At 46.7% G+C, this 22,813-nt stretch overlaps 3 protein-coding genes and 1 pseudogene across 4 annotated transcripts; all 4 read right to left on the bottom strand.

Moving 5' to 3' along the window:
- Positions 1–22: 22 nt before the first annotated feature.
- Ubl4a (ubiquitin like 4A) lies at positions 23–1,174 on the bottom strand. The gene is made up of 4 exons (XM_048457568.2): positions 1,020–1,174; positions 772–877; positions 311–519; positions 23–208 (listed from the first exon to the last, which is right to left on the bottom strand). Exons 1-4 carry the CDS (start codon positions 1,065–1,067, stop codon positions 98–100), a joined length of 474 nt encoding a protein of 157 aa, XP_048313525.1. The 5' UTR covers positions 1,068–1,174; the 3' UTR covers positions 23–97.
- Positions 1,175–1,846: 672 nt separating this feature from the next.
- On the bottom strand, positions 1,847–6,124 carry Slc10a3 (solute carrier family 10 member 3). The gene is made up of 2 exons (XM_048457658.3): positions 6,023–6,124; positions 1,847–3,614 (listed from the first exon to the last, which is right to left on the bottom strand). Exon 2 carries the CDS (start codon positions 3,481–3,483, stop codon positions 2,050–2,052), a length of 1,434 nt encoding a protein of 477 aa, XP_048313615.1. The 5' UTR covers positions 3,484–3,614; positions 6,023–6,124; the 3' UTR covers positions 1,847–2,049.
- Positions 6,125–7,062: 938 nt separating this feature from the next.
- Positions 7,063–14,194, bottom strand: LOC148117192 (small ribosomal subunit protein uS5 pseudogene; annotated as a pseudogene).
- A 138-nt stretch (positions 14,195–14,332) lies between these two features.
- Fam3a (FAM3 metabolism regulating signaling molecule A) lies at positions 14,333–22,739 on the bottom strand. Of its 2 annotated transcripts, XM_048457670.3 has the most exons (10): positions 22,183–22,739; positions 20,232–20,345; positions 19,730–19,753; positions 17,231–17,354; positions 17,047–17,105; positions 16,606–16,656; positions 16,211–16,295; positions 16,001–16,127; positions 15,804–15,845; positions 14,333–15,049 (listed from the first exon to the last, which is right to left on the bottom strand). In XM_048457670.3, the coding sequence occupies exons 1-10, from the start codon at positions 22,193–22,195 to the stop codon at positions 14,954–14,956; spliced, it is 735 nt and encodes a 244-aa protein (XP_048313627.1). In that variant the 5' UTR covers positions 22,196–22,739; the 3' UTR covers positions 14,333–14,953. The 2 variants fall into 2 exon arrangements, with proteins under 2 accessions (XP_048313627.1, XP_048313628.1); XM_048457671.2 differs by lacking the exon at positions 15,804–15,845 and having other exon boundaries at positions 22,183–22,737.
- Positions 22,740–22,813: the final 74 nt, after the last annotated feature.

The raw sequence follows: 22,813 nt of genomic DNA, 5'->3' as shown, positions 1-22,813 counted from the left end.
TTATTATCACTATGAGCCAAACTGCGACATGAGAACACATTTAATGCAACATGCAGCTGTGGCTTGACCTGGAATTTCTCCCCCCAATCCCAGAATGCTATTTGGAGAACCCCTTTTCCATAGCCTCAGTTACTTCAGGGTGTAGAAAGCGGCTGGCCAAACGTTCGATGTCATCCAGTGTTAGGCGGCTCAGGGACCTGTCATAATCCTGAGGAGAGAAGAGCAGGTGGGTTCAGGGAGCGCCAGTTGAAAAGAGTATGCTAGAACAGGAGAAGCATTAAGACTGGAGGTCCAGCATTACTCTCCTCACCCTCTGTAGTTGTTCCAGGACCCTGCTGGCATCTGCTACACTGAAGTGACGGGCCAGGACTTTGGAGATCAGCTGCCAGAGGGGTGGGGGTGGGGAGTCGACCAGTCTGTGGGCAGACCCTTCTTCTAGTAGCACCTTCTCCAAAGGTTTAACGACTAGGTTGAGCTTAGAATTGGGCCCGATGTTGTAATCTGACAGTCGTTTCTCATCTGCCAAAGAGAGATTGGTGGGGTTCCTTCCTCACTGCTGTGGGGGTGGCCAGAGAGCAATCTTGCCACAGCCAGCCAGAGTGAAGCACTACTGCATATCTGGCTATGGGGTGGTGGGGTGGTGGTGGCTCAATTACTTTTCTGAGGTCCAATGGCAGCCAGTGCCCTAATTCATTACACTGGCTTGTACATCCCGTCCCCCAGCTTCCAACTTCCTGTGGGGGTCCCTGGATGGTTTCTTTCCCTAGTTACCTGCTAGGGCCTTGCCCTTGAACAGCAGACGTTGCTGGCGCACAGGGACGTTCAGCTTATCCGAGACCAGGTGCTTCAGTGTAGACACTAGCTCGTCCTCCGGCACCTGACCGGGCCGAGGTGGAGAGACAAGGGTTTAGCCCGAATTCCCTGGTGACGAAGCCCTTGTGCCCCCTCCTGAGGTCAGCTCTCCCGACCTCCCCCGCCTGAGAGTGTGTGAGTGCAGCAGCCTGCAGGGGTGACCTTACCTGTAGGCTGCACTCCCGACCCTGGAGCGCCTTCACAGTCAGCTGCATGGTGTCCACAGCCGCGTCCACTAGGGCCAATGCCAACCCCAACGGTTCCCTGCCGCGCGCCGCCGCCCCGGGCGCGCGCCGGAACCGCCCGCCGGAAGCCGTGAAAGGGGCGTGCCCGCCGCGTGGCTCCCGCCCATGTTCTTCAGTCCCGCCTCCAGGCCTTCGAGCCTGCTGGAGCCTGGGGTAGAGTCTGCCTCCCTGCCCCCCACCTCGGCCTACAAGCCTTCACTGGCTTTGGCGCAGGGAAGTGGGGGTATTCCGCTCCCTGGGATCGAAGCGAGGAACCTGCAGGGTCAGGCTTGCTTCACTTGGAAGCTGTAACTAGAAGGACCAGGATGTCAGCTTCACGCAAGGCCTGGCCAGAGCAAATTCCTACGCTGCTGGTGGACCAAGTCAGTGCAGACTTGTGATGTCTCTCAGATACAGAAATGATCCAGTCCTACCTGCCATAGCCTGAGGCTTTCTACTTCTTCCTTTCTAGTCTGGCTGCAAAAATATCCTGACTGTAGTAGTAGTGAACCTAGGCCTTTTATCTCCTCACTCATAGAACAGAGAGGTCTGCCCTGTTGGGGAGGGCTGATAGAGAAAAGCTTTTGTAGATCTGGGGATACAGCTCAAAGGTACAACACTTGTCTACCATGTGCAAGACAGGGAGCGAGGAGAGAGTAGACTCTGCAGGATCACCAAGCCTGTTCACCATCCTGGCCCATACCAGTCCAGACACACTTCCTATCCCCATTCATAGGCTCCAAGGGGCAAAGACGGGAATAGACCCAAGCTTGCTTTTGTCTTTTATTGAAATATATTTCTAACTCAGCATGGCCTCTTTGGCACTGAAAGCTGAAAAGAAAGTAACAAAAAAATAAGCCTGGATTTGTTTGAATGCATAGTGCATGAGAACTAAAGGCCTTTGGTACACAAGAACTGTGGGGAGAGTGGATGAAGTATGGGGACTGGGGTTAGAAAACTTCAGTCAGGGTCCTCAGGGAACAGGAAACAAGCTGCTGTAGATGAACTGGCCAATAACCAAAGCCAGCATCTCGGAGGTACCACTCAGTGCCACAATGAAGGGGGCCTGAGAAGCATAGTCTGCTTGAAGGCGGCGCAGAGACAGCTGCAGCATGGCTAAGGCTAGCAGGCTGTTTTGAACCCCTACCTCAATGCTGACTGTCCGCCTCTGGGCCACTGGCAGCTTCAGGCACATGGCCAGACTGTAGCCCACCAAGAGGCCAACCAGGGGCACTGTGAAGCCCACCAGTACGATGGGTAACCTGACTCCCACTAAGATGAAGACCCCCATGTGATAGGCCAGGAATAGGCCACCTAAGAGAAGTACAAAGCTGAAGGGCTTGATGACCTGTAGCAGCAGCTCTGAGAACTTGGGGAGCTTAGACTTGATCACCACACCTGCTGCTATGGGAATGGCGATGAACAGCAGGGTTCCCAGTATCTTGGAGATGGGCACGTGGAGTGTTTCATGAATGCTGAGAAGACGGCTGTAGACAGCTGATGAGAGTGGCAGGAAACCCGTGGCAGCTACTGTTGAGATGAAAGTCATGGAGATGGCCAGGGTGACATCTCCTCCAAGGAGGAGACTGAAAAGGTAGCTTCCCCCACCACCAGGTGATGAGCAGGTAATGATGAGACCCAGAGCCAAGGCCTTGGGTAGCATGAAGACTTTGGCCATCAGGAAAGCATAGAAGGGCATGACCAGAAACTGGCCCAAGAGGCCCAACAACATGGGTTGGGGGCTCTGTAGAAGCTCCTTCAAAACTTCAAGTTCCACTTTGCACCCAAATGAACACTTGTTGACAAAGATAAGAGGCAGGAGCAGGTACAGAATTGGGTTCTCTGAGAAGTGGCCCAAGTTGGGGTTGAGGGTAGAAGGGATATCTTCAGTAGGTGACACCCTGATGCAGAAATCTTTTCGTTCTTCAATCAGCAAGGGTGGGGCCTCATGGAAGTCCATGAGCTGGAGGTGGAGTGGGGCCAGCCCAGCCAGACCTGAGTGGATGCTCACCACAAAGCCACCCCCACTGCCCCAGGTTATGGCACTCACATTCTTGATGGTTAGTACCTCTGTGTCCAGGGATATAACTCTCAGTGTGGGGCTGAGGCCTGTCCCATTGGCCTGTCCCGAGTATTGGCTAGAGATCACAATGATACCCTCACTCTTTTCAGGGAACTCAAACTCTGTCACTGAACCATCCCCAATGCTCAAATAGTGACCACCGGTCAGTGGCACAGAGTGGCCCAGAGCAGTGCTGAGGTTGACACTGGCCATCACTTGGGCCCCCCATGGCAGGCTGATGAGCAGCAGGGCAGTTCCGAGCATACCTAGGAGACTTGTACAACCACCCTGTCCTCCCAGGCTAGGCAACTGTTGGGAGCTACCTCTGCTTCTCCTGACCACCATGGCACTTCTCAAAGGATCGTGGCTCTTTTTGTCTTAGAGGAACACCCTTGCTTGTGCTATTGGAATATCCTGAGAAGGGCCCATAGGAAGGTCCTGGTCCTGTGCGGTCTTCTTTGATATCACGACTTTCTCTGAAAAGAGAAGGGGCAAAAAAAAAAAAATAGCTTATGAGAGGAGAAACTGCAAGCTCAGGAGCATGGGGCTCTCAGAGAACCTTTTACTTCTAGTTTTGGGATAGTACTGGTCCTTGCACCCATCTCCTGCTCCAGCAGAGCTGCCTCAAGCTTCTCAGCCCTCAAGAGGGGTCACCTACATATAGGAAACCCCACTCAGTCTGCCAATTCTCTGGACTTGCCTACTATGGTGACCTTTTAGAGATGTTCTAGTACTGAGGGTTTTAGGAGAGCAATCTCTAACCCTGTCACCACTAGTCTATTTCACACTATCAAGATGCTATAATAGCACTGTAGGAATGAACTAAACTGCTTCCTGGAGGGGCTAGGTATTGTGGCTCACTGTTGTCATCCTAGCACTTGGGAAGTAGAGGCAAGACAATCAGTTCAAGATCACCCTTCAGTTATATAGCCAGTTCCAGGGCAGCTTGAAGGACTTGATACTCCGTTTCCAAACAAAGCAAATCAAATAAAAAAAATGGCTTCCTGGAGAAGACAAGGAGACTAGTAAAAGGAGAACAAAACGTGCCAATGGGAGAGGGGCATGGTGGTTTATACCTTTAATCCCAGCACTCAGGAGGCAGAGGCAGACGGATCTCTGTAAGTTTGAGGCCAGCCTGGACTACAATCGAGTCTCAGGGTTACACAGAGAAACCCTGTCTCCAAAAATGAAGAAAAAAAGGGTGCTGATGTGAACATTGCCTTGTACCAGATCCAGGTTCTAAAATAGAATAGAGGAATCTGAATGCCATTTGCCAGCTACAAAGTGGTGACAAAGTGACATGGGCAGTATGTGATTTACTGAACCAATGTCTGCAGGGGGTCATGTTTGCTACTGACATGGAGTTGGGTAAACCACTGCTGTGGCTACATGTCCTGTCCTACCTGCCCTCCTATACTAATGAGATGGGAGCCCTTGTGAGAAGCACATCCCTACTTCTCAAGAAAGTTACAGTAGTACTGGGTTAGATATTCACAAGGTAACTTCTTGTTAAAGCTCCCCAGATTCAGAATTTGAACTCTCAAGGCTACTTCTATATTCGAAAACCTCTGCTCAGAGACTTCTGGCATACATTCCCCTTCCAGGGTCTCTATATGTAGTCCTGGTTGGCCTGCAACTCACTATGTACACTAGGCTGGCCTTAAACACACAGAGATATGCCTGTCTCTGTCTCTAAGTGCTGGAATTAAAAGGTGTAAGTTACCATATTCAGCCCTACCAGAGACTTTTTGTTGTTGAGACAGAGCCTCAGCTGGCTTGGAATTCACCTTGTAGAGTGGGCTGGAAGTCAAAGATCTACCTGCCTCTGCCTCCCAAAATGATGTGGGATTCCCCTCTGTATGCTATGAATATGTCTTATTACCATTGATTAATAAAGAAGCTACTTCGGCCTAGGGCAGGGCAGAATGTAGCCAGGCTGGGAAAATATAGAGTATAGTTTCTGTGTGATTATTTGGGTCTTAGTGGCTGGGAAACGAAAAGAGCAGTCTCTGATTACACCCAAATGTTGGGATAAAAGTGTGAGCAACCTACTAGAAATTTAAACTTACAGTGGAACCTGAGTATTTCTAAGGGTGGAGTAACTTAGGGTAAAAGGAGGGGTCTGCCTCCTTCCATTTCTTAACTAGATAGTTATTACCCTAGTATTACCTGCTAGAACTGGGGCAACTAGATGGCAGTGGACACAGCAGGTTTTACATTATGGCTTGCCAGGTGCTTTTAAGTTCTCTGGATCCTGATCAGTCTTTGGCCCCAGACCTCCATCTATATGGCCTTTGCTGACTTAAGAGTATGGATCACTTAACCTGGGGGCCCTGGTTCAGCCCTGTGTCTCACCGATGAAGAGGGAGGCAGAAAACAGAGTAGGGTAACAAGTCAAGTGGGGAGGAAAAGATGTAGGCATCAGAGTGGTGTGAACCAGTTAAGGGAGAGGTTAAGGGCCATTCACCCATACCCCATCCTTCCAGTAGGAATGGTGAACCTGAGTCACTGCAAGAGGGATTTGGCCTCTATCCTACACCTCTGCTGATGGAGGGGATGGATGAGTTACGGTAAATATACTCCAAAGCTGAGAAAGCAATCCTGTCCGGAAGCTTTTTCCACAGCAGCCAAGTGTTGGGGGTTAGGATATCTGGCAGTGATGACCAGGCCTCCTCCGCATCTGGGAGTCCGAGGGTTGTCAGGTGTTTGGAGAAGTTAGGAAGGGCTCACAACCCCGCAGTCAGTCTTGGGTTCAGGAGAGCCTTCACGTCACTCCGGCTCCCGCAAGGTCTCACGCTGGGCCTGGCCCGAGCAGGTGATCACGGACTGCGGTCAGAGCCATAAGCCACCTCCCGTCATCCCCTTCCCGGTCGAAGTCTCTCACCTGCTTCCGCGGCCACAGAGCTCCGCACAAGCGGCGTCTGGGCCAGCAGATGCGGGCAAGAGCGTCCCGCCTGGACCTCGTCCCGCCCCCACAGGCTCCGCCCCACAGAGGCTCCACCCGCGTGCTAGGACTCCGCCCTCTTACAGAGGCCCTCACCTCCTGAAGGCGCAGGTCGGGTTCCCACAGGATGTGACGTTTCTGGGAGCGACGAACAGGAGACCACGTGAGACCTGACTTCCTGAGTCCGCGCTGTTCGGCGTGCCGTGCGGTAGTTACATCGTGTAGTTACGTGCTTGGGGAAAAAAGTGGGTGGTGTGGTAAGGTGTAGAAAGGATGTCAGACAATAGTGAACAAATATTGAATTAAAGGTGATGTGTGGGTTGAAGCAATGGCTCGGTGGTTAGGAGCTCTTACAACTTTTGTAGAGAACTTCTATTCTCCATCACCGACTTAGCTCACAACCACCTGTAACTACAGTTCCGGGGGATTTGATACCCTCTTCTGGCCTCTGCCCATCAAATATGCAGGTAAACAAAATTCATACACATAAAATAAAAATAAAATCTTTAAAAAGAAAGGTGATTTGTATGCAGGTGGTTCTGTTAACTGCCGTCCCAGCAAGAACAGTACATGCTCTTAACCATTGAACCACCTCTCTCCAGCTGCCAGATAAATGTATATTTAGTACTATTATTAACATTATGATTTCTGAGACAGGGTTTTTCTGTGTAATCCTGGCTGTCATGAAACACTGTAGGTCAGGTTGGCCTCAAACTCACAGAGATTCACCTGCCTCTGCCTCCCAAGTGCTTCTTTATTTTGTATGCTTCTGTTTTCCAAGCGTACAAAATAAACTTTGTTATTATTATTATTTTTAAGTGAGACTTGCCAGGTGCGGTGGCACATGCCTTTAATCCCATCACTTGGGAGGCAGAGACAGGCGATCTCTGTGAGTTTGAGGCCAGCCTGATGTATAGTGTTCCATGACAGCCATGATTACACAGAAAAACCCGTCTCAAAAACCACAATAATAATAATAATAGTATTAAATATACATTTATCTTGCAGCTAGATAGAGATGGTTCAATGGTTAAAAGCATGTACTGTTCTTGCAGAGGACCTCAATTTGATTCCCAGTACCCACACCTGGCATGTAACTCCAGCTGCAGGAGATCTGATGCCCTCGTCTGGACTTTGAAATCACCTGCAATCATGTGTACATACCCCTACAAAGACACACACACACATAATTTAAAAATAACAAATCTGAGAACATAAATACATTTTAAATTCTATTCTCAGTTACATTTATTTAATGTTTTAGACTCAGAAATCTCTCTTCATAGATGTTTGATCTTGGTGCAAAGCTTTGGTCTCTAAGCTTGTACATAAAGCTTCATTCCATCAATAATATGATTTTTCCGTTGTAGTGTATTCTGAAGTTCTTGTGAAGAAAACAACCCAGTTTGTGGGGATAGTATACATCTTTAATACCAGCACTCAAGGGAGACAGAGGCAGGCAGATCTCTTTGAGTTCGAGGCTAGCCTGGTCTACAGAGTGAGTTCTAGCACGGCCAAGGCCACACAAAGAAACCCTGTCTCAGGGGGAATAAAAGAAAAACTGAACCCAACTCATAACTCTATGCGAGCCAGCCTCTCTGTCAAATGTACTTTAGTGTATGGACAAGTCGAGCAAACCTTTCTTAGCTCACTTGATGTTACCATCTGAGGAATTTTTTCTGATAAAAGCAATAAGCTAACTGCCACTTGTATGCAGTTCCATAGAATCACTGTGGGAGCAGCCATGTTTAGACTTTTTTTTAAAAAAAGACTTGATTTACTTCATTTTTTTCTTGTATAAAAACCATTATACACAGAGAAACCCTGTCTCTAAACAACAAAACAACAAAAGTCAACAACAAAAAACCCTTTTGTGGTGGTCATAGCTGGAGCATGGGTCCTCTGTACAGAGACTCTTGTGCAGGTCACAAGATGGTCAGTGAATTCCTGATAAGGAGACTTGGTGAACACAGTCTCTTTCTAGAGAATAGGGTCAGGTAGGTCATGGAGATGGCATCAAAGGTGCCCTTGGCAAAGTTGCCCAGGGTGTCAGTGCAGTTCCTGGCTGATGTGTAGCAGTCATCAATACTGTCCATCAGCAACAGCTTCTTGGGCACAGAAGCAGAGACTATACCAGTGCCTCTGGGTGAAGGGATGAGATGCACCAACACAGAGCCAAGCAGCCTGTCAACCAAACCTTGCATGTAACAGTGTGGGGCTTGTCAATCTTATTCCCCCAGTAGCCTCTCTACACAAGGACAATGGAAAGCTTGACCAAGATAATGGCCCCTCGGATGGCAGTGGCTACCTCCTTGGAGATCTTAACACCAAGACCAACATAACCATTGTAGTCCATAATAGTGACACAAGCCTTGAAACTGATCCACTGGCTAGCCGGAGTCTTTCTGCACTGGGATGACCTTTAGATCCTCATCCTTTAGGGATGCACCCAAGAAAAAGTCAATAATCTCAGATTACTTAATGGGGCAGGGAGAAGAGGTAGATTTATCTTTTCCAGGGTCTTGATCTTCATATCCTTGACCAGAAGGCCCAGCTTACTGATGGGGAAACATTCTTCATCTTTGATAGGAAAATACTCTTTATCTTTGGCTTTACCTTCACAAGCACTGACCATGGTCGTGGCCTCGACCATGACCACGACGCCTAAAACCACTGCCAAATACTCTATGGAAGCCAGTGTAGCTTCCTAATCCTAGACCCCTACGTCCCTGGGCGTTCTTGTTGCACCAGCGTCATCTGCCATTTGGCATTTTCCCTAAAAAGCTAGACTAATTTATTTATTTGTTTATTTGTTTGTTTTTTTATGAGACAGAATCTCAGAGCTGACCTCAAACTCCTAAGGTAGCTGAGATGACCTTGAACTTTGAGTCTTTCTGCTTGCATCATCACAACACCAAAACCAATTTATATGGTGCTGAGAATTTAATTCAGTGCCTTGTTCATGCTAGGAATGCATTCCAACTGACCTACATCCACAGCTATGAAAATGATGGTAAAACAATTTTGAAGTGTATTTTTAAAAATATTTTTTATGTGTGTTTGTGTGTGTGTGCTTGCATAAGTTTATGTGTACCATGTGTGCACAGGAATGCTTGGAGGTCAGAGGGAGTTGGATCTCCTAGAATTTGAGTTATATATTTTGAGCTGCCACGGGGATTCTGGGAACTGAACCCAGGTCCTCTGGAAGAGCAGTAAGCACTCTTCCTACTTCTACAGTCCTATATTGTGTGTTTTATAAAATTCAAATTAGTACATATATATTACATACACGTATGTATATATGTTAGGGGGTATACATGCTCTAAGGCAGCGGTTCTCTACCTGTAGGTTGCAAACCCTTTGGGGGTCAAATGACCCTTTCACAGGGGTCACCTAAGACCATCTTCATATCAGATATTTACATAACAGCAACAAAAATACAGTTATGAAGTAGCAATGAAATAACTATGATCGAGAGTCGCCATGACATGAGGGATTGTATTAAGAGGTTGCATGCCTTGAATCCCAGCACTCGGGAGACAGAAACAGGTGGATCCCTGTGAGTTCTAGGCCAGCCTGCTCTACAGAGTGAGATCCAGGACAGTCAGGGCTATACAGAGAAACACTGTCTCAGAAAATAAAAGAGGTTGCAGCATTAGGAAGGTTGAGAACCACCGCTCTAAGGGTTTGATGTGTGAATGATTACAAACAGTTGCAGCTGGGAATGGGCGTTCACACACATTCTAGCACAGAGGGAGGGGCTTGAGGTCAGCTTAAAAAATAGTGAGCTAGGCCATTATTGTAGAGTGAGACCTTGTCCCAAAAAACTGGTGAGATGGTTCAGTGGGTAAGAGCACTTTCTATATAGTAAGGACATAAATTTGAATCCCAATACTCTTGTAAAAATCCAGATTGCTGCATGTGCTTTTAACCCCAGAGTTACTGTGGGTGGAGACAGATGGGTTCCAGGAGCTTGCTGGCCAGCCAGCCCAACAAAAACAGTAAACTTTAGATTCAGTGAGAGACCTGAATCTGAATATGAAAATGTCTTAAAGGAATAATGCAGAGAATGATAGAGGAAGAGACCTCATGTTCCCCCTACCTCTCTCGCCTTAACATAGCATGCACACATGGGCATGTAACACACACACACACACACACACACACACACACACACACAAACACACACAGGACACATGGCTGAGGTGCCTATTTAACACATCAAAGCATAACTGTTCACAGATTCTCTCTGCATCTCCCAGTCCCTGCCTGTTACAGGGCCCTCCTGGTTGGCATAACCCAACCCCTACCCTGAAATTCTCCAGCCTATGGGGCTAAGCTGCTCTTCCCTATATAATCCAACCATTTTGGTTGCCAGTTCTCTTTGTACATAAGGGCCTCCTAGCTGCCGTACCTGATCCCTTCCCCTTTCTCTTCCCCTCCCCCTCTCTCCACATGGCACAATTCAGTCTGGACATCTGGACTCTCCCAGATGTCCCTGTTCCTGCTTCTGAGATAACAAATACACACACAGTGGTGTGTTTACTGATTCTCTGAGGATAAACAACCTAGCATTAGGGCTTCAAAAATATGACTGCTCCTAAGTATGGTAGAGGATAAGCTTTATTATTTTTTTAATCTCTCTCTCCCTCTCTCTCTCTCTCTCTCTCTCTCTCACACACACACACACACACACACACACACACACACAAATAAAAAATAAAATAAGAAACAAAATAAAACTAATATTTTGAAGCCCTAATGCTAGGTTGTTTATCCTCGGAGGATCAGTAAGCACACCACTGTATGTATATTTGGTATTTCAGAATGTTGATACTGTCTGTCTCAAATGGGTTTGAGAGGTACTGCTGGAAGAAGTCAGTATTAAAGTCAGGACATGTGAGAGGGCTGGGTTTGTCATACTCTTGGGCTGAAGATCCAGTTTGGAAAGGGCAATGTGTCCATCTGAAGATGAAGTAAGTTGGCCACAGAGAGAGATGGATCAGCTGAAAGAAGCCGGGAAGAAAATTTTAAGAGTTGTGTCCTTGGTGGAATCATGTTGTTGAGTGGAACTCACCTGGGCCTGGTCACCTGAGAGCCACCAATTACTGCTATGTGGTGGAATCAGGGGAGAAAATTTTGTAAGAAGACTGGTCAGAAGATTTCTCCTTGTTATCATTAGCCATTTCAGCCTTCTCCGAAAAGCCAGAGGGAGTGTTGGGATGTCTAACATGAAGAATTTGGCAGCCTTGTTTGCAGGAAAGGGGACAGAGAGGCAAGAAAATATTTGAAGTTTGCTTTGGGAATTAATAATTTACCTCAGAAGATAATAAGGAAGAGCTATTTATATTAGGTAAGAACATCAAGTTCCAAAAGAGAAGTCATCTGGATCAGAGAACAGATAGAAAAAACAATAGTAAGAGTTGGGACAACATCAGATGAGAGACCTTCTGAAATGTGCAACAGGACCACAGGAGTGACTCTGAGAGGCAGCTTATATTCCATTCTCCAGTCAGATAAGGAAGGCATCTACACATATATGTGCAAGGTGCATTCAATACTTGTAGGAAATATAATAACAACAGTTGTTTTGTTCAGCTAGCATCAGCTTGCAACATCTTGTTTTATCTGCATAACTGTCCCACCAACACTCTTGGAACATGTGGGAGACCCTAATACAGACTTCTAGGGTATGCTCTGATGTATATAGCCAGTTAGGTTGGTGGTAGGACAAACCCATAACCCAGTCTCAACTAAGGAGAGTTAGCCTTCAAAGTTGTCCTGAAACTTTTGGGAAGTAATTTACACAGTGCTCCCCACTATCAGCTTTCTAGCCTGTGTTGGATCAAATGGGAGATAAATTGTGTTGCCCTATCTGTGGCTCTCTTCCTATTGAGCAGCAGTGACTGCTCAACACAGGCAGTTAGTTAATATTTATAAAACAACTGAACAGAGATTGGGCCTGGAGGATAGTTAGGTTTGTAAAATGCTTGTAAGCATGAGGACCTAAATTCAATCTACAAAACATGGTGGTAATGCTTGTAATTCCAATGCTGGGGAGGTAAAGACAGAAGGATCCCTGCGGCTCACTGGCAAGCCAGTCTAGCTTACTTGATGAGTTCCAAGCCAATGAGAGACTGTCTTAAAAAACAAGGTGGAGGCCAGTGGGGTGGCTCAGTGGATAAAGCCACCAAGCCTGATGACCTGAGTTTGATCCCTGGGAGGACCCATATGGTGGAAGGACAGAACCCATTTTCACAAGTTGTCCTCTTGACAATAAATACCTTCACAAATGGTGACAGACGCACAGACTCACAGATAAACACATACAAACAAAAAGACAATTGTCTGGGAGGCACAGGAAAGTCTCTGTCCTTCCAGCATCATAGTAAGCACATTCAGTGAAATTCTGCTTCACCTGGGAGTAAGCTGCTAACCTAAGGAGCCTACTCATCTGGTTCCTAACCTCTAGGTGACCTTTATCTTTTTTGTACATTGACAATAATGACCAGACTTCCTAGTGTTGTGTGAGCCATGTAAGTAAGTTGTTTAAATCTAATTTTTTTATTTCTTTTTTTTTTTTTTGAGATGGGGTTTCTCTGTATCTTTGGCTATCCTGGAACTTCCTCTGTAGTCCAGGCTGGTCTTGAACCCACGGAGAGCCACCTGCCTCTGCCTCCTCAGTGTTGGGATTAAATGCATGCACCTACACTGCTCAGCTTTAAAACTAAAATCTTGAATGAATAAGCCAAAACTTTTTTGATCTCCACTGGGAGCCTTTTAAGTGTAGCTGAGGCAATACTGGCTACATTGTGGAGCAAGTGAAAGGTGTACTGGATTTATATTATTCTCTATTCTTTGAGATGTTTGAAACTTTCCGTAATAGAAGATTCAAGAGATAAATATTTTGGTGTGGGGGTGGTACTGGGGAGGCAGATATAGGTGGATAAATGGAGCTTACTGGTTAGTCTGCTGCACCTAATTCTGAGTTCCAGGCCATTTGAACAAACCAACAAATAAAAGCAGTGGAATGTGGTGGCACATGCCTTTCATCCTAGGACTTGGGGGACAGAAACAAGTAGATCATTGTGAGATCATTGCCAGGGCCACATAGTGAGACCCTTCTCAAAACAACAAAACAAGTAACTAATGCTGGACCTGGTGGCTTCTGCTTTCAATCTCAACAGAGAAACAGAGACAGAGACAGAGTTTGGTACAGACTTAGAAGGCTGGGTGTTAACTGTTATCATCACTATATCTGAGATAAGGAGCTGAGCCCTGCTGACTTTCTTGCTTGCCCCTTTTAGTCTTGGATACACAATTCTTTCTTTCCTGGCATGCCTCTCCTCCTTGGCACTCCACACTTCTAAACTAGCATATGCCTGCTACTGAATATTTCCATTCCTTTTCCTTTATCTCTCTTCACATTTACTTATTTAGTGTATGTGCATGTATGTGCCTACACTTGCAGGACAACTTGCAGGAGTTGGTTCTCTCCTTCTACCATGGGTTCTGGGGATCACCAGGTTTGGCAGCAAGTGCCTTTATCTATATAATTGAGCTCCTCCAGCCCCCACCCCCTTTTTGGATGCAGCACCTCATACATGTAACCCAGGCTGTCCTGGAATTTGCTAAGTAGCCATGGTTTAATTTTAATTTTACCGCATTTCACTTCCTAAGTGTTAGAATAGATGCATACTACTACACCCAGTCCTACTCTCCTTTCTTAAGGCCTGTCTGTTCTTACCATTTTTTCTTGAGACACAGTACTTAACAGTGATGGGCTGAAGGCTTGGAAAGCAGGTTGCCACAGTAGGACTTCTAAGTTTATCACCTCTGGCATGGCCACCTCAGGGATTCCTTATGGGCTCCTCAAATTACTATGCCTTGATGTCTCCCATCTAGGAAGTCCAAATAGTGTTTTCTCCATTTTGGAACCAGGTTGCTTCTGCACTCCTGGAGTTGATATTTTAGTGCCTGTACCGGTTTTAATTCCCATCTTTCTCCCTGCAGACTCACACTGGGCTAGTAAGAGTTGGTGAGTTTCCTTGGTTTCCAGAGTACAGAACCATCTCTCTAATCAAGGCAATGGATGATGCCATTCTGCCTCCTATTTGAGTCACTTCTGAGCTGCAGGGTCTGTTGACAAAGGTTGTTTGTTCAAGCTCCAAGAGCAATATATTGGTTGATCCTCTGGGACTCATCTGTCCCCTCCATACACAAAGGACAATACCATCTTTGACTCTCCACTGAGGACAACATCTGAATGCATTTTATTCCACTGAAATTGATTCGTTTATTAACAAATAGGTTGTTTAGAAGGTGAGCTCTCTGACAATCTGCATATTATCATATACTTTATGAGGAACTTTGATTGGACTCCAGCTACTTGGATACCAAAGGCCAGTCCTCCATTCAGGTTTGCAGAAGTGATCTGATTAAACTCTGATATGGCTTACTTAAAAAGAATCACACTGAAAACAGGGTTGAATGGCAGGGCAGTGCCTCTGGGAGGGAGAGGTTCTGGAAGATGTCTTAACCTACCCACTGGCTGCTCCAGTGAAAGGAGCAAGCACCGAAGACCCTTGCCTCTGGGGGGCACTCAAGAAATAGAAGATGACACAGGAGGGGCAGAGGAAGGGGCTGGGTGGAACTGACTGTGGGATCAGCTTTAGGAAAACAAGAACACAGCTACCTAAGCTCTGTGACAAAGTAAAATGGCCCAGCCCTGCAGCTCTCATCACCTTGAAGTCACTTTTGAGCCCTGATGTGTTGGGGTGGGGGAGCCTCATGCCTGGGCATGGGGCAAGGCCTCCACCCTATACTGGTGCCATGCTGCCTCCTTCAGTCTGGTCCCAGGGCTCTGCTGTGCTAGCCCGCCATGCTCCTTCGAGGGATACAGCCTTCCATCTCCAGGGCCTCTGGCCAGCCCTCATATTTGTTGGTGTGCTTACTGTTCTTCACATGCTGTAGGGGTTAATAGGAAGTTATGACCTAGCCCTCAGGGGCCAATCATCAGGGTACTCTTCAATCTTGTGCCCTTCCCTTCATGCAGGGAAAATGGGATGGCTGTAGTGGTTTGTTCTCTCACAAGTGAACTGGGGATGGACCATGGGCCTGATATACACCAGGACTGTGAGCCTTGTGGGCTGGAGGGAGTCCATGTGGCCCTGGCTTCAGGGAAATGCTGGAAGCTGCTGCTGAGTTTGGGGTGAAGGGTCTTGGAGAGCATGAGCTTGAAGTTTTTTGTTTGTTTTTTTGTCTTTTGTTTTTGTCAACCACAGCTATGGAGAAATTTGTATTTGTTGAGAGCAGGACTTGGGGGCCTACCTAAGACTTTTTGCTGGGAGCCTTCTTAGGTAAGGATGATACCAGGGGCCCTCCCCTCTTTAGCAACCCCTAGCACAACGTTTGACTGGTGTAGCCTAAGAGAGAACCCATGGAAGATTGAGAAAGAAGGGTGTAGCATAAATTGGGAAACCAGGTTGTGACAAAGCTAGGATGGTAATGAGCATCTTTTTTTTTTCTTTAAATCTGAGACAGTATCTCATGTAGCCCAGGCTGGCCTCAAATTCACTGTATGACCAAAGGTAATCTTGAACTTCTGATTCTTTTGCATTTACCTCCACAGTGCTGGTATTATAGGTGTGTCCCCATGCCCAGTTTTATATAATGCTAAGTACTGAATGTAGGGCCTCATGTATGCTGTTCAAACACCTACCATAAATGAGCTATATCCCTGAACTGAGCATCCTGAAGACATCTGTGAAAAAGATTTCTTAGTTATAATCAGTGGGCATTCTGACTTTTAAAGACTCTTTAGGTTGAAATATGTATTCAGGGAAGCTTTGGTGTAAAGAGAAGGGGTGGCAAGGTTACCAGGGCTAGAAGACAGAAGCCCCGGGTTATCTGCTGTACCTGCTCAAAGGGGCTCTTGTTTTGTACACCTTTGGCTCCCACAAACACCCAGCTGTCACGGAAGGCTAGCTCCTTGGCGTTCCTGCTGCCCAGCTCAGAAAAAAGCTTCCTGGTCTCTTCATTCATCCTGTCACACAGTAAGAAGAAATATGAACTTGGGACTGTAACTGTACTGGGACAACACTGAAGCTGGACTTGGCAGTTACTTACTTGGTAGCTGGATCATCATAGGATGCCACAAACACTAGGGTACCTTCATGCAGTGGCCGGATGAACTTCAAGAGATCATTAACATCTGTTGGAGATGGGCCCACGGACAATGGAGCTTTAGGTTCCACTGAGCAGCCCTTCCCCACCAAAAATATTCTTCTAATGAAGAAAACAATGTAGGGACTGGGCAAGGGCTATTCCACATTAAGGGCTACCAGTATGAGCACAGACAAACTGGTAAAGAAGCTATGGCCATCTGGTCACAAAACATAGACTCCAGACAGAGATCCCCTATCCCCTATATTTTGTGAAACCAAAGCTCTAAGAACGCAAAGATACAGAGGGCAGGGCTTCAGGGAGAAAATATATAATAGGATGTTGTGGTGGCCACTCACCTCCAGCCCACATGTCAAAGGCTCTGGCTTCCAGGAGCTCACCACTGACTCCTGTTATAAGAAGAGGAAGATCTGCTAAGCAAACTGTCTGAGACATGCTACCTTACTGCTTCAGCCCCTTGCCCAGGCTCAAACATGGAAGGTGGTAGCTCTTTCAGAAGCTTCAAACATGCCCTGTCATCCTTTCATTCACAGAGCTACAGCCCCTGGAGCCTCTGGCATGAGGTGCTATGCATCCACCACTACTATCATGCTTTTATTCACTGGGTAACTTCCTTTGTAGAGCTTTTGGGTGGCATAGATTTTTTTCCCCCAAGCCTCCCTGGGAGTACCCAGAAGTCACCTGCACCTGCATAGGGAGTGATGGAGTGAAGGGGGCGGGCCATAGCATGAATCTGCTTCCATGGTCTGAACGCTGACCCCACAACATGGGGGACTTACCATTCACCAGGGCAATGTTCAGCCCACGGCCCACATTGTCCTTGATGCTGCTCATGAGCCTAGCAGGGGGGTAGAAGATCTTTTGTGGTCATATCAGATATCTCTTCCTCATATAGCCCTTAGCCCTTGGCCCTTGCAGACATGGCCTCAAGTTCCCCTCCCACTTCCCAGCCCATATGCTCACATCTTGTCCTCGAGGCAGATCTTGGGCCCGATGACATTGGCAGCCCCGCTGACTATGCGAAAGGCCAGGTGCTCCTCAGGACATGGCTGGGGCAGGCCGCACTTGTACTTCCTGGCCCTTGGTTCTGAGTAATGATAGCAGATGTGACCCATGTGCCTGGCCCTGGTGTCACCTAAGATCTGAGGGTGGAGGTCAGGACAAGCCATAGGGCTGAAGAAGCAGCCATAGTGCATGGAACTGGGGAAGGAGGTGGGTGGGGCTCATACCCAAAGCTGGGGATGCTTCCAAGTAGTAAGTTGGCAAGGGTGTAGGGACACCAAGAATAAGGCTTTTTTTTTTGCTACTGGTAGGAAAAGTGAATGGGGGTTGAGAGTTGGCTGGGAACCCTTATGCAACCAGAAAAAAGCAGAGGTCCAGAAAGTCAGGGTGGAAGTTCCATGGATGAGACACACAGTCAGACCAAAGTAGATGAGCTGAGGTAGGTGGGTGGAGCATGGGGGCTCTACGAGCCTCTGGATTTCTTCAGGATGAGGGTGGGGATGATCTCTATAATGGCTCAAATTATGACCCTATAAAATATTCTGGAGTCTGAATTCCTAGGTACTCAGAATGTTGTCTTGCTTGGAAACAGTCTTTAAGACAGGTGAGCTATGTTCAGGTTATACTGGATTATGTTGAGCCCTTAATGCAGTGTGACTGGTGTCCTTATAAGAGAAGAAATAAAACCACACAGAAGGAAATGCTGTGAGACAGTACAGGCAAATGTCAGAGTGGTGCAACTACAAGATGAGGCACGTAGAAGGCTTCTAGGATCTGCAGAGGCACAGAAAGACCCTTACCAGGAGCTTTTAGTGGGAGCACAGCCCTACTGATACTTTCATCCCTACTCTTGGCTTCCAGAATTGTAACAAAGTAAATTTTAGTTTGTTTAAGGCGCTACTTTTCTTAGGGCAGCTTCAGGAAGCTAATACACCTTTTGGTGCCAGGAATTGGGGGGTTATAAACAAATAACACAAATACCCAAGAATGTGGAAGTGGATTTGCCACTGGGTTGAGTGGACAAAGGATGAAGAGTTTTGAGGTATATAGTAGAAAGAGTCTATACTGCTTTAAAAAACAACAACCTGCTAATAGGAATACAGAGTGAAGCCAGATATGCTATTGCATATCTTTAATCCCACCACTGGGAAGACTGAGGTAGGAGAATCATGATTTCAAGGCTATTCTGGGCTACATAGTAAGTCTTTATATTAAAACAGATTTAGCAAAATGGATAGTAAACACAGTTTTGGTGCAAGCTCAGGAAAAAAAGCAATAGAGAAAGATTCTTTTGTTGAATCTTTCACTTGCATAATCTTAAACAAAGTATTGATAGGAACATGAATATTACACCTCTTTTGGTGAGATCTTAGAAGGAAGTTGAAGAAGCCATTAACTGGGCATGGGAGGAAAGGTCATCCTTGTTATAAAGTGTCAATTGTTCTGTATATTTAGCAGAGGAGACTCTCAAACAGTGGTAAAGGTATTATCTCTATAATGGGGATTTTTTTTTTTGGCTTGCTGCTGTTCATTGTAAAATGAGAGCAGACAGAGCAGTTGGGGAAAGAACTATCGATCATGAAGGAGCTAGAACATGAAGACTGAAAATAAATCCTAGCACTTGGGAGATGGAGGCAGAAAGATCAAGAATTTAAGGTTACTCTTGGCTATATAGTGAATTTAATGATAGTCTCGGATTCATTAAGTCCTGTCACAAAAAAAGAAGGGAAGAAAGAAAATGTTAGCCTAATTATAGTATAAAAACCGAGAAAGCAGTCCAAACCCGTAATTCCAGCATTTGATAGGGTAACACAGGAGGATCACCGAGAGTTTGAGAGCTACATAGTTAAGTTCAAGGCCAGTCTGTTAGAAGTTTATACAAACAGAAACACTATCAGTCTATGAAAATGACAAAGACAAGAAGAATATAAGGATGGAAGCAAGAAGGGAAGGAAACATGGAAGGAAAGAAACAAGGAAGGCGGGGAGGAAGGAAAGAAAGAAGGAAGATTCTGAATATAGGGCCAGGAATGAAGAGGCCAAAGAGAGTCCAGAGGGCGACACTATCTCCCATTTCAGAGGATGGGGTCACTTCAGTGGGCCTAGAAGCAGAGTATCTGAACATAGACATTTCTTTTTAGAACTTTAAAATCTAGAAAAATTGCCTTGTCCTGCTATGTTTAGGATTTGCTTAGAAGCATGAGTGCCCTACTTCCTTTCTCCAGTGTCTCCCATTTAGAATGGGAGTCGTTTTTTCTATGCTTGCTTCTCTAGCCTTGATTGATGGTAGATAGCTTATTTACTAGGTTCACAGAACAGAAAGCTATGACAGCTAGTGGCTGGAGGGTCAGATGGACAACAAGAAGTCCTGGTGGTCAGGCTGGCAGCAGACAGGGGTGTCACAAAAGGCAGTATGATATGCAGGCACAGGAGGGGACAGGGAAGGGACAGGAAAGCTTACCTGCTGTCACTGAATTCTCTGGGCCTGTGGATACAGAGGGTTGTTTCTGTTAGCATGGAGGTCTCCAGGAGCCTACATAGCAGAGCAGCCAGGATCACAGACTTGGGGCCAAATCAGGCTACACTTGGCAAGTTCCCCGCTCAAGTCTCAATGATGCCCTGATATAAAACTGCCTACTCCAGGAAAAGGATGAATTTGAATTATAAGTAGTGCTTAGGTGACTTGGTACTAAGATGCAGAATCCCTTGTATATGTCAGAGCCCAGCAGAAAGTCCAAGATGATCAATGTTTACTCTCACTCTATCAATTTCTACTCAATATTGGATTGCAATTAGGGGGTGTTGCTCTCTAGGTCAGTTGGTAGGGACAACAAGGCTGCATTTGTGTTAGAAGATAGGCTGAGGGCAGCAAAAAGAAGTTATTCAAGAAGGGAATGGACAACCCAACCATCACACTTCATATTGTAACCTGTGTAGTGAGGTAAGAGGGTCCCCACACTCACTGGTGAAGAATTGCTGAATTCGAGGAAGGCCACCACCAGGACCACCCAGGAGGATGGTGACTAGGATCCAGGTGAGACCCATAGTGATGATCAGGGCCACGATGCGCAGGGGGCCTGTAGGCAGGGTAGACACAGGGCAGGTCCATCTCAGATACCAGTGAACAAACACAGCAATGACCCACTGCCTTACACGACCAGATCTCCCCTTCTACTTGGGAACAAGTTATGGCAGAATTAGAAGGTGGAGAACCCATTGATACCCACCAGACCTAAGAAGGAGACTTGAACTCCCTCCTTGTGGAGGGAAGAAAGTGAGTTCAAATGTTGAGGTTGCTCTGTTTGGTTCTCCCCAGCAGGTTTGGAGTAACCTTTTAGAACTCAAGCTCTAAATAGGTTCCATATCACCAAGTTCAGCATCTTGCCTCTGAAACTGTCTGTATTTACAACGCAACCATCTGCCTCTCCTTTCCTCTTGTTCTGATGGAGGATCGATATTCCTTTTAAAGACCAGTTCTCAGGGCTGGAGAGATGGCTCAGCAGCTAAAGCACTTGACTGCTCTTCCTAGAGGTTCTGAGTTCAAATCCCAGCAACCATATGGTAGCTCACAACCATCTGTAATGAGATCTACTGCCCTCTTCAGGCCTGCAGGCATACATGCAGGCAGAACACTATACATAATAAATAAATAAATATTTAAAAAAAATAAAGACCAGTTCTCCTACTTGCTTCAAGATCCATAAAGTTCTCTCCTGTCTTAGGTATGTTATGCTAAGGCTCCTTCCTTCTTTCTGTCTCACTTTCAGATTATTAAAAGGTCCTAACTTAATAAGATAAAGATGAAACAGAGCTCCTTCAAGAAAAATCTCATTTTCTGACTTCCCACCTTCCACTTCCCCACCAAATTCTTTAAAACTTTATACTCTGGCTGGGGATATAGCTCTGTGGTAGAGCTTTTGTCCAGTGTGCATGTGACCCTGGGTTCCACCCCCCCAGCATACACATAAAAAGTCATCTACATTGTAATTTCTATCATCTCACCCCTCACTCTCTCCCAAAATTCTACCAAACTAGTCTTGCCACCACAACAGCAAACAAATGACCTTCCAAACCAGACCATCCATGACTTTCATGTCACATTTCTGATTGTCTGTCTGCTCTTTCTCAACATCTTGGTGGACTGCCCTAGCCATCCTGATGCAAATATTTCACTGCTAGCTTCTAGGATACCACATTCTTTGGGACTTCCTCTTTTTTGGTTAGGTCATCTTTGATTACTCTCCCCTTAAAAGCTATTCTTTTTCAGACTGCCTTCTCTTGACTGCATATTCTGTTTATGGGAGATTTCATCTACCACAGTTATCAAGTTAAACATCATGTGACAATGACACGTTATTTTCTGGCTCTAGTCTTGATCTGTCTTGAATCCACATCCTCCCAGTCAGTTCTTTACTACCCTTACCAGAATTTATCCATGAAGTTGTGCTACCTTACCAGTTCTCAAATTCTACTCTTATCCCAATCAGCCCTTCCACGAACCATTTTCATCCCCACAAGGCATCTTCATCTTAGTTGTCCAGCTGACAGCAGGGCGGCCACTTGGATCATATCCAACCTCACAGGCACCTACGTCAATTCTCTTCTAAGTCCACATCTCTTTGCTTCTACTCTCCACCCCTCCCGACCCAGCCACTAGATTCTCTGGAACCTTTTCCTCACAAGTCATTTTCCAAAAAGCATCTGGCCTGTTATTTGAGTTGGGTCAATTGACTAAATATCAATCCTTGACTTATAGTTTGGGAAGCTGAAATCCTAAGAGGTGAAAGAATTTGCACATAAAATAAGTGTTTGTGCACAATCATCCATTAGTAACAAACCAGTGACTACCCGGGCCCGTCCTGACACAGCCACTAGGACACCTAGACTCTTCCGTTCGCTGTGGAAGCCACCCACCTGCCAACCTCATGTCCACTTCTCCCGCTGGGTTGGGACCTCCGGCAGGTGCACTGTTTGGGGACCGTGGGATCTGGGAGGAATGAAGCAGGAGAGTAGGTTTGGGTGGTGGGGAAGAGGCAAGTCTGTGCTGGGCGCGATCGGTGCTACAACTTGTTCCTCTAGACACCAGATTAGGCTCAGTTTCTCATGAACGCTGGGAGAAGCACCACTGCCTAGCCAGCAGGGCCTTGGGAACCCGTCAGGGCTCACAGTCTGGCTATCAGAAGCCTCCAGGACTGGAATGTAGCAATTGTTCTCTCCTCCCGTGCTAGGCCCGGGGCTCGGGTCCGTCCTCTCGAGGCTGGTGACAGAGACCCGGCGCCAAGGACGTTGCCTGGGTGTAGGGAGACGCAGACCGGATCAGGGAATTTCCCAGTGGTCTTGTTCGGCCGGCGAGGTGAAGCAAACGAGTCACGTAGACAAGCTTGACAGGCGCGACAATGGCGGCCCAGGGAGGGCCACAGCCCTTAGGCGCCGCTCCGCCATAGGCCCGTAGGCTGCGCTGTGGGGCCTCAGTTCCTCACGTATGCTCCACCTCCAGACCCGCCTCCTCCCTCTTCACCAAGAGGCTAGGTGGGAGGTGCCTGGG

This window comes from Myodes glareolus, chromosome X, assembly GCF_982192425.1.
Source record: "Myodes glareolus chromosome X, mMyoGla1.1, whole genome shotgun sequence".
Classification (NCBI taxonomy): domain Eukaryota; kingdom Metazoa; phylum Chordata; class Mammalia; order Rodentia; family Cricetidae; genus Myodes; species Myodes glareolus.
The sequence above is the reverse complement of the archived record's forward strand: the minus strand, read 5'-3'. Positions and strand labels throughout refer to the sequence as shown.

Coding starts and splice junctions, on each gene's coding strand:
- Fam3a (XM_048457670.3), bottom strand. Junction 17,355..19,729: donor AGAGAATTCAGTGACAGCAG/GTAAGCTTTCCT, acceptor ATCATTACTCAG/AACCAAGGGCCAGGAAGTAC. Junction 15,050..15,803: donor AGGGATATAGCTCATTTATG/GTAGGTGTTTGA, acceptor TAACCCCTACAG/CATGTGAAGAACAGTAAGCA.
- Slc10a3 (XM_048457658.3), bottom strand. CDS start 3,483: ATGGTGGTCAGGAGAAGCAGAGGTAGCTCCCAACAGTTGCCTAGCCTG.
- Ubl4a (XM_048457568.2), bottom strand. CDS start 1,067: ATGCAGCTGACTGTGAAGGCGCTCCAGGGTCGGGAGTGCAGCCTACAG. Junction 878..1,019: donor GTCGGGAGTGCAGCCTACAG/GTAAGGTCACCC, acceptor CGGCCCGGTCAG/GTGCCGGAGGACGAGCTAGT. Junction 209..310: donor TCCTGGAACAACTACAGAGG/GTGAGGAGAGTA, acceptor TTCTCTCCTCAG/GATTATGACAGGTCCCTGAG.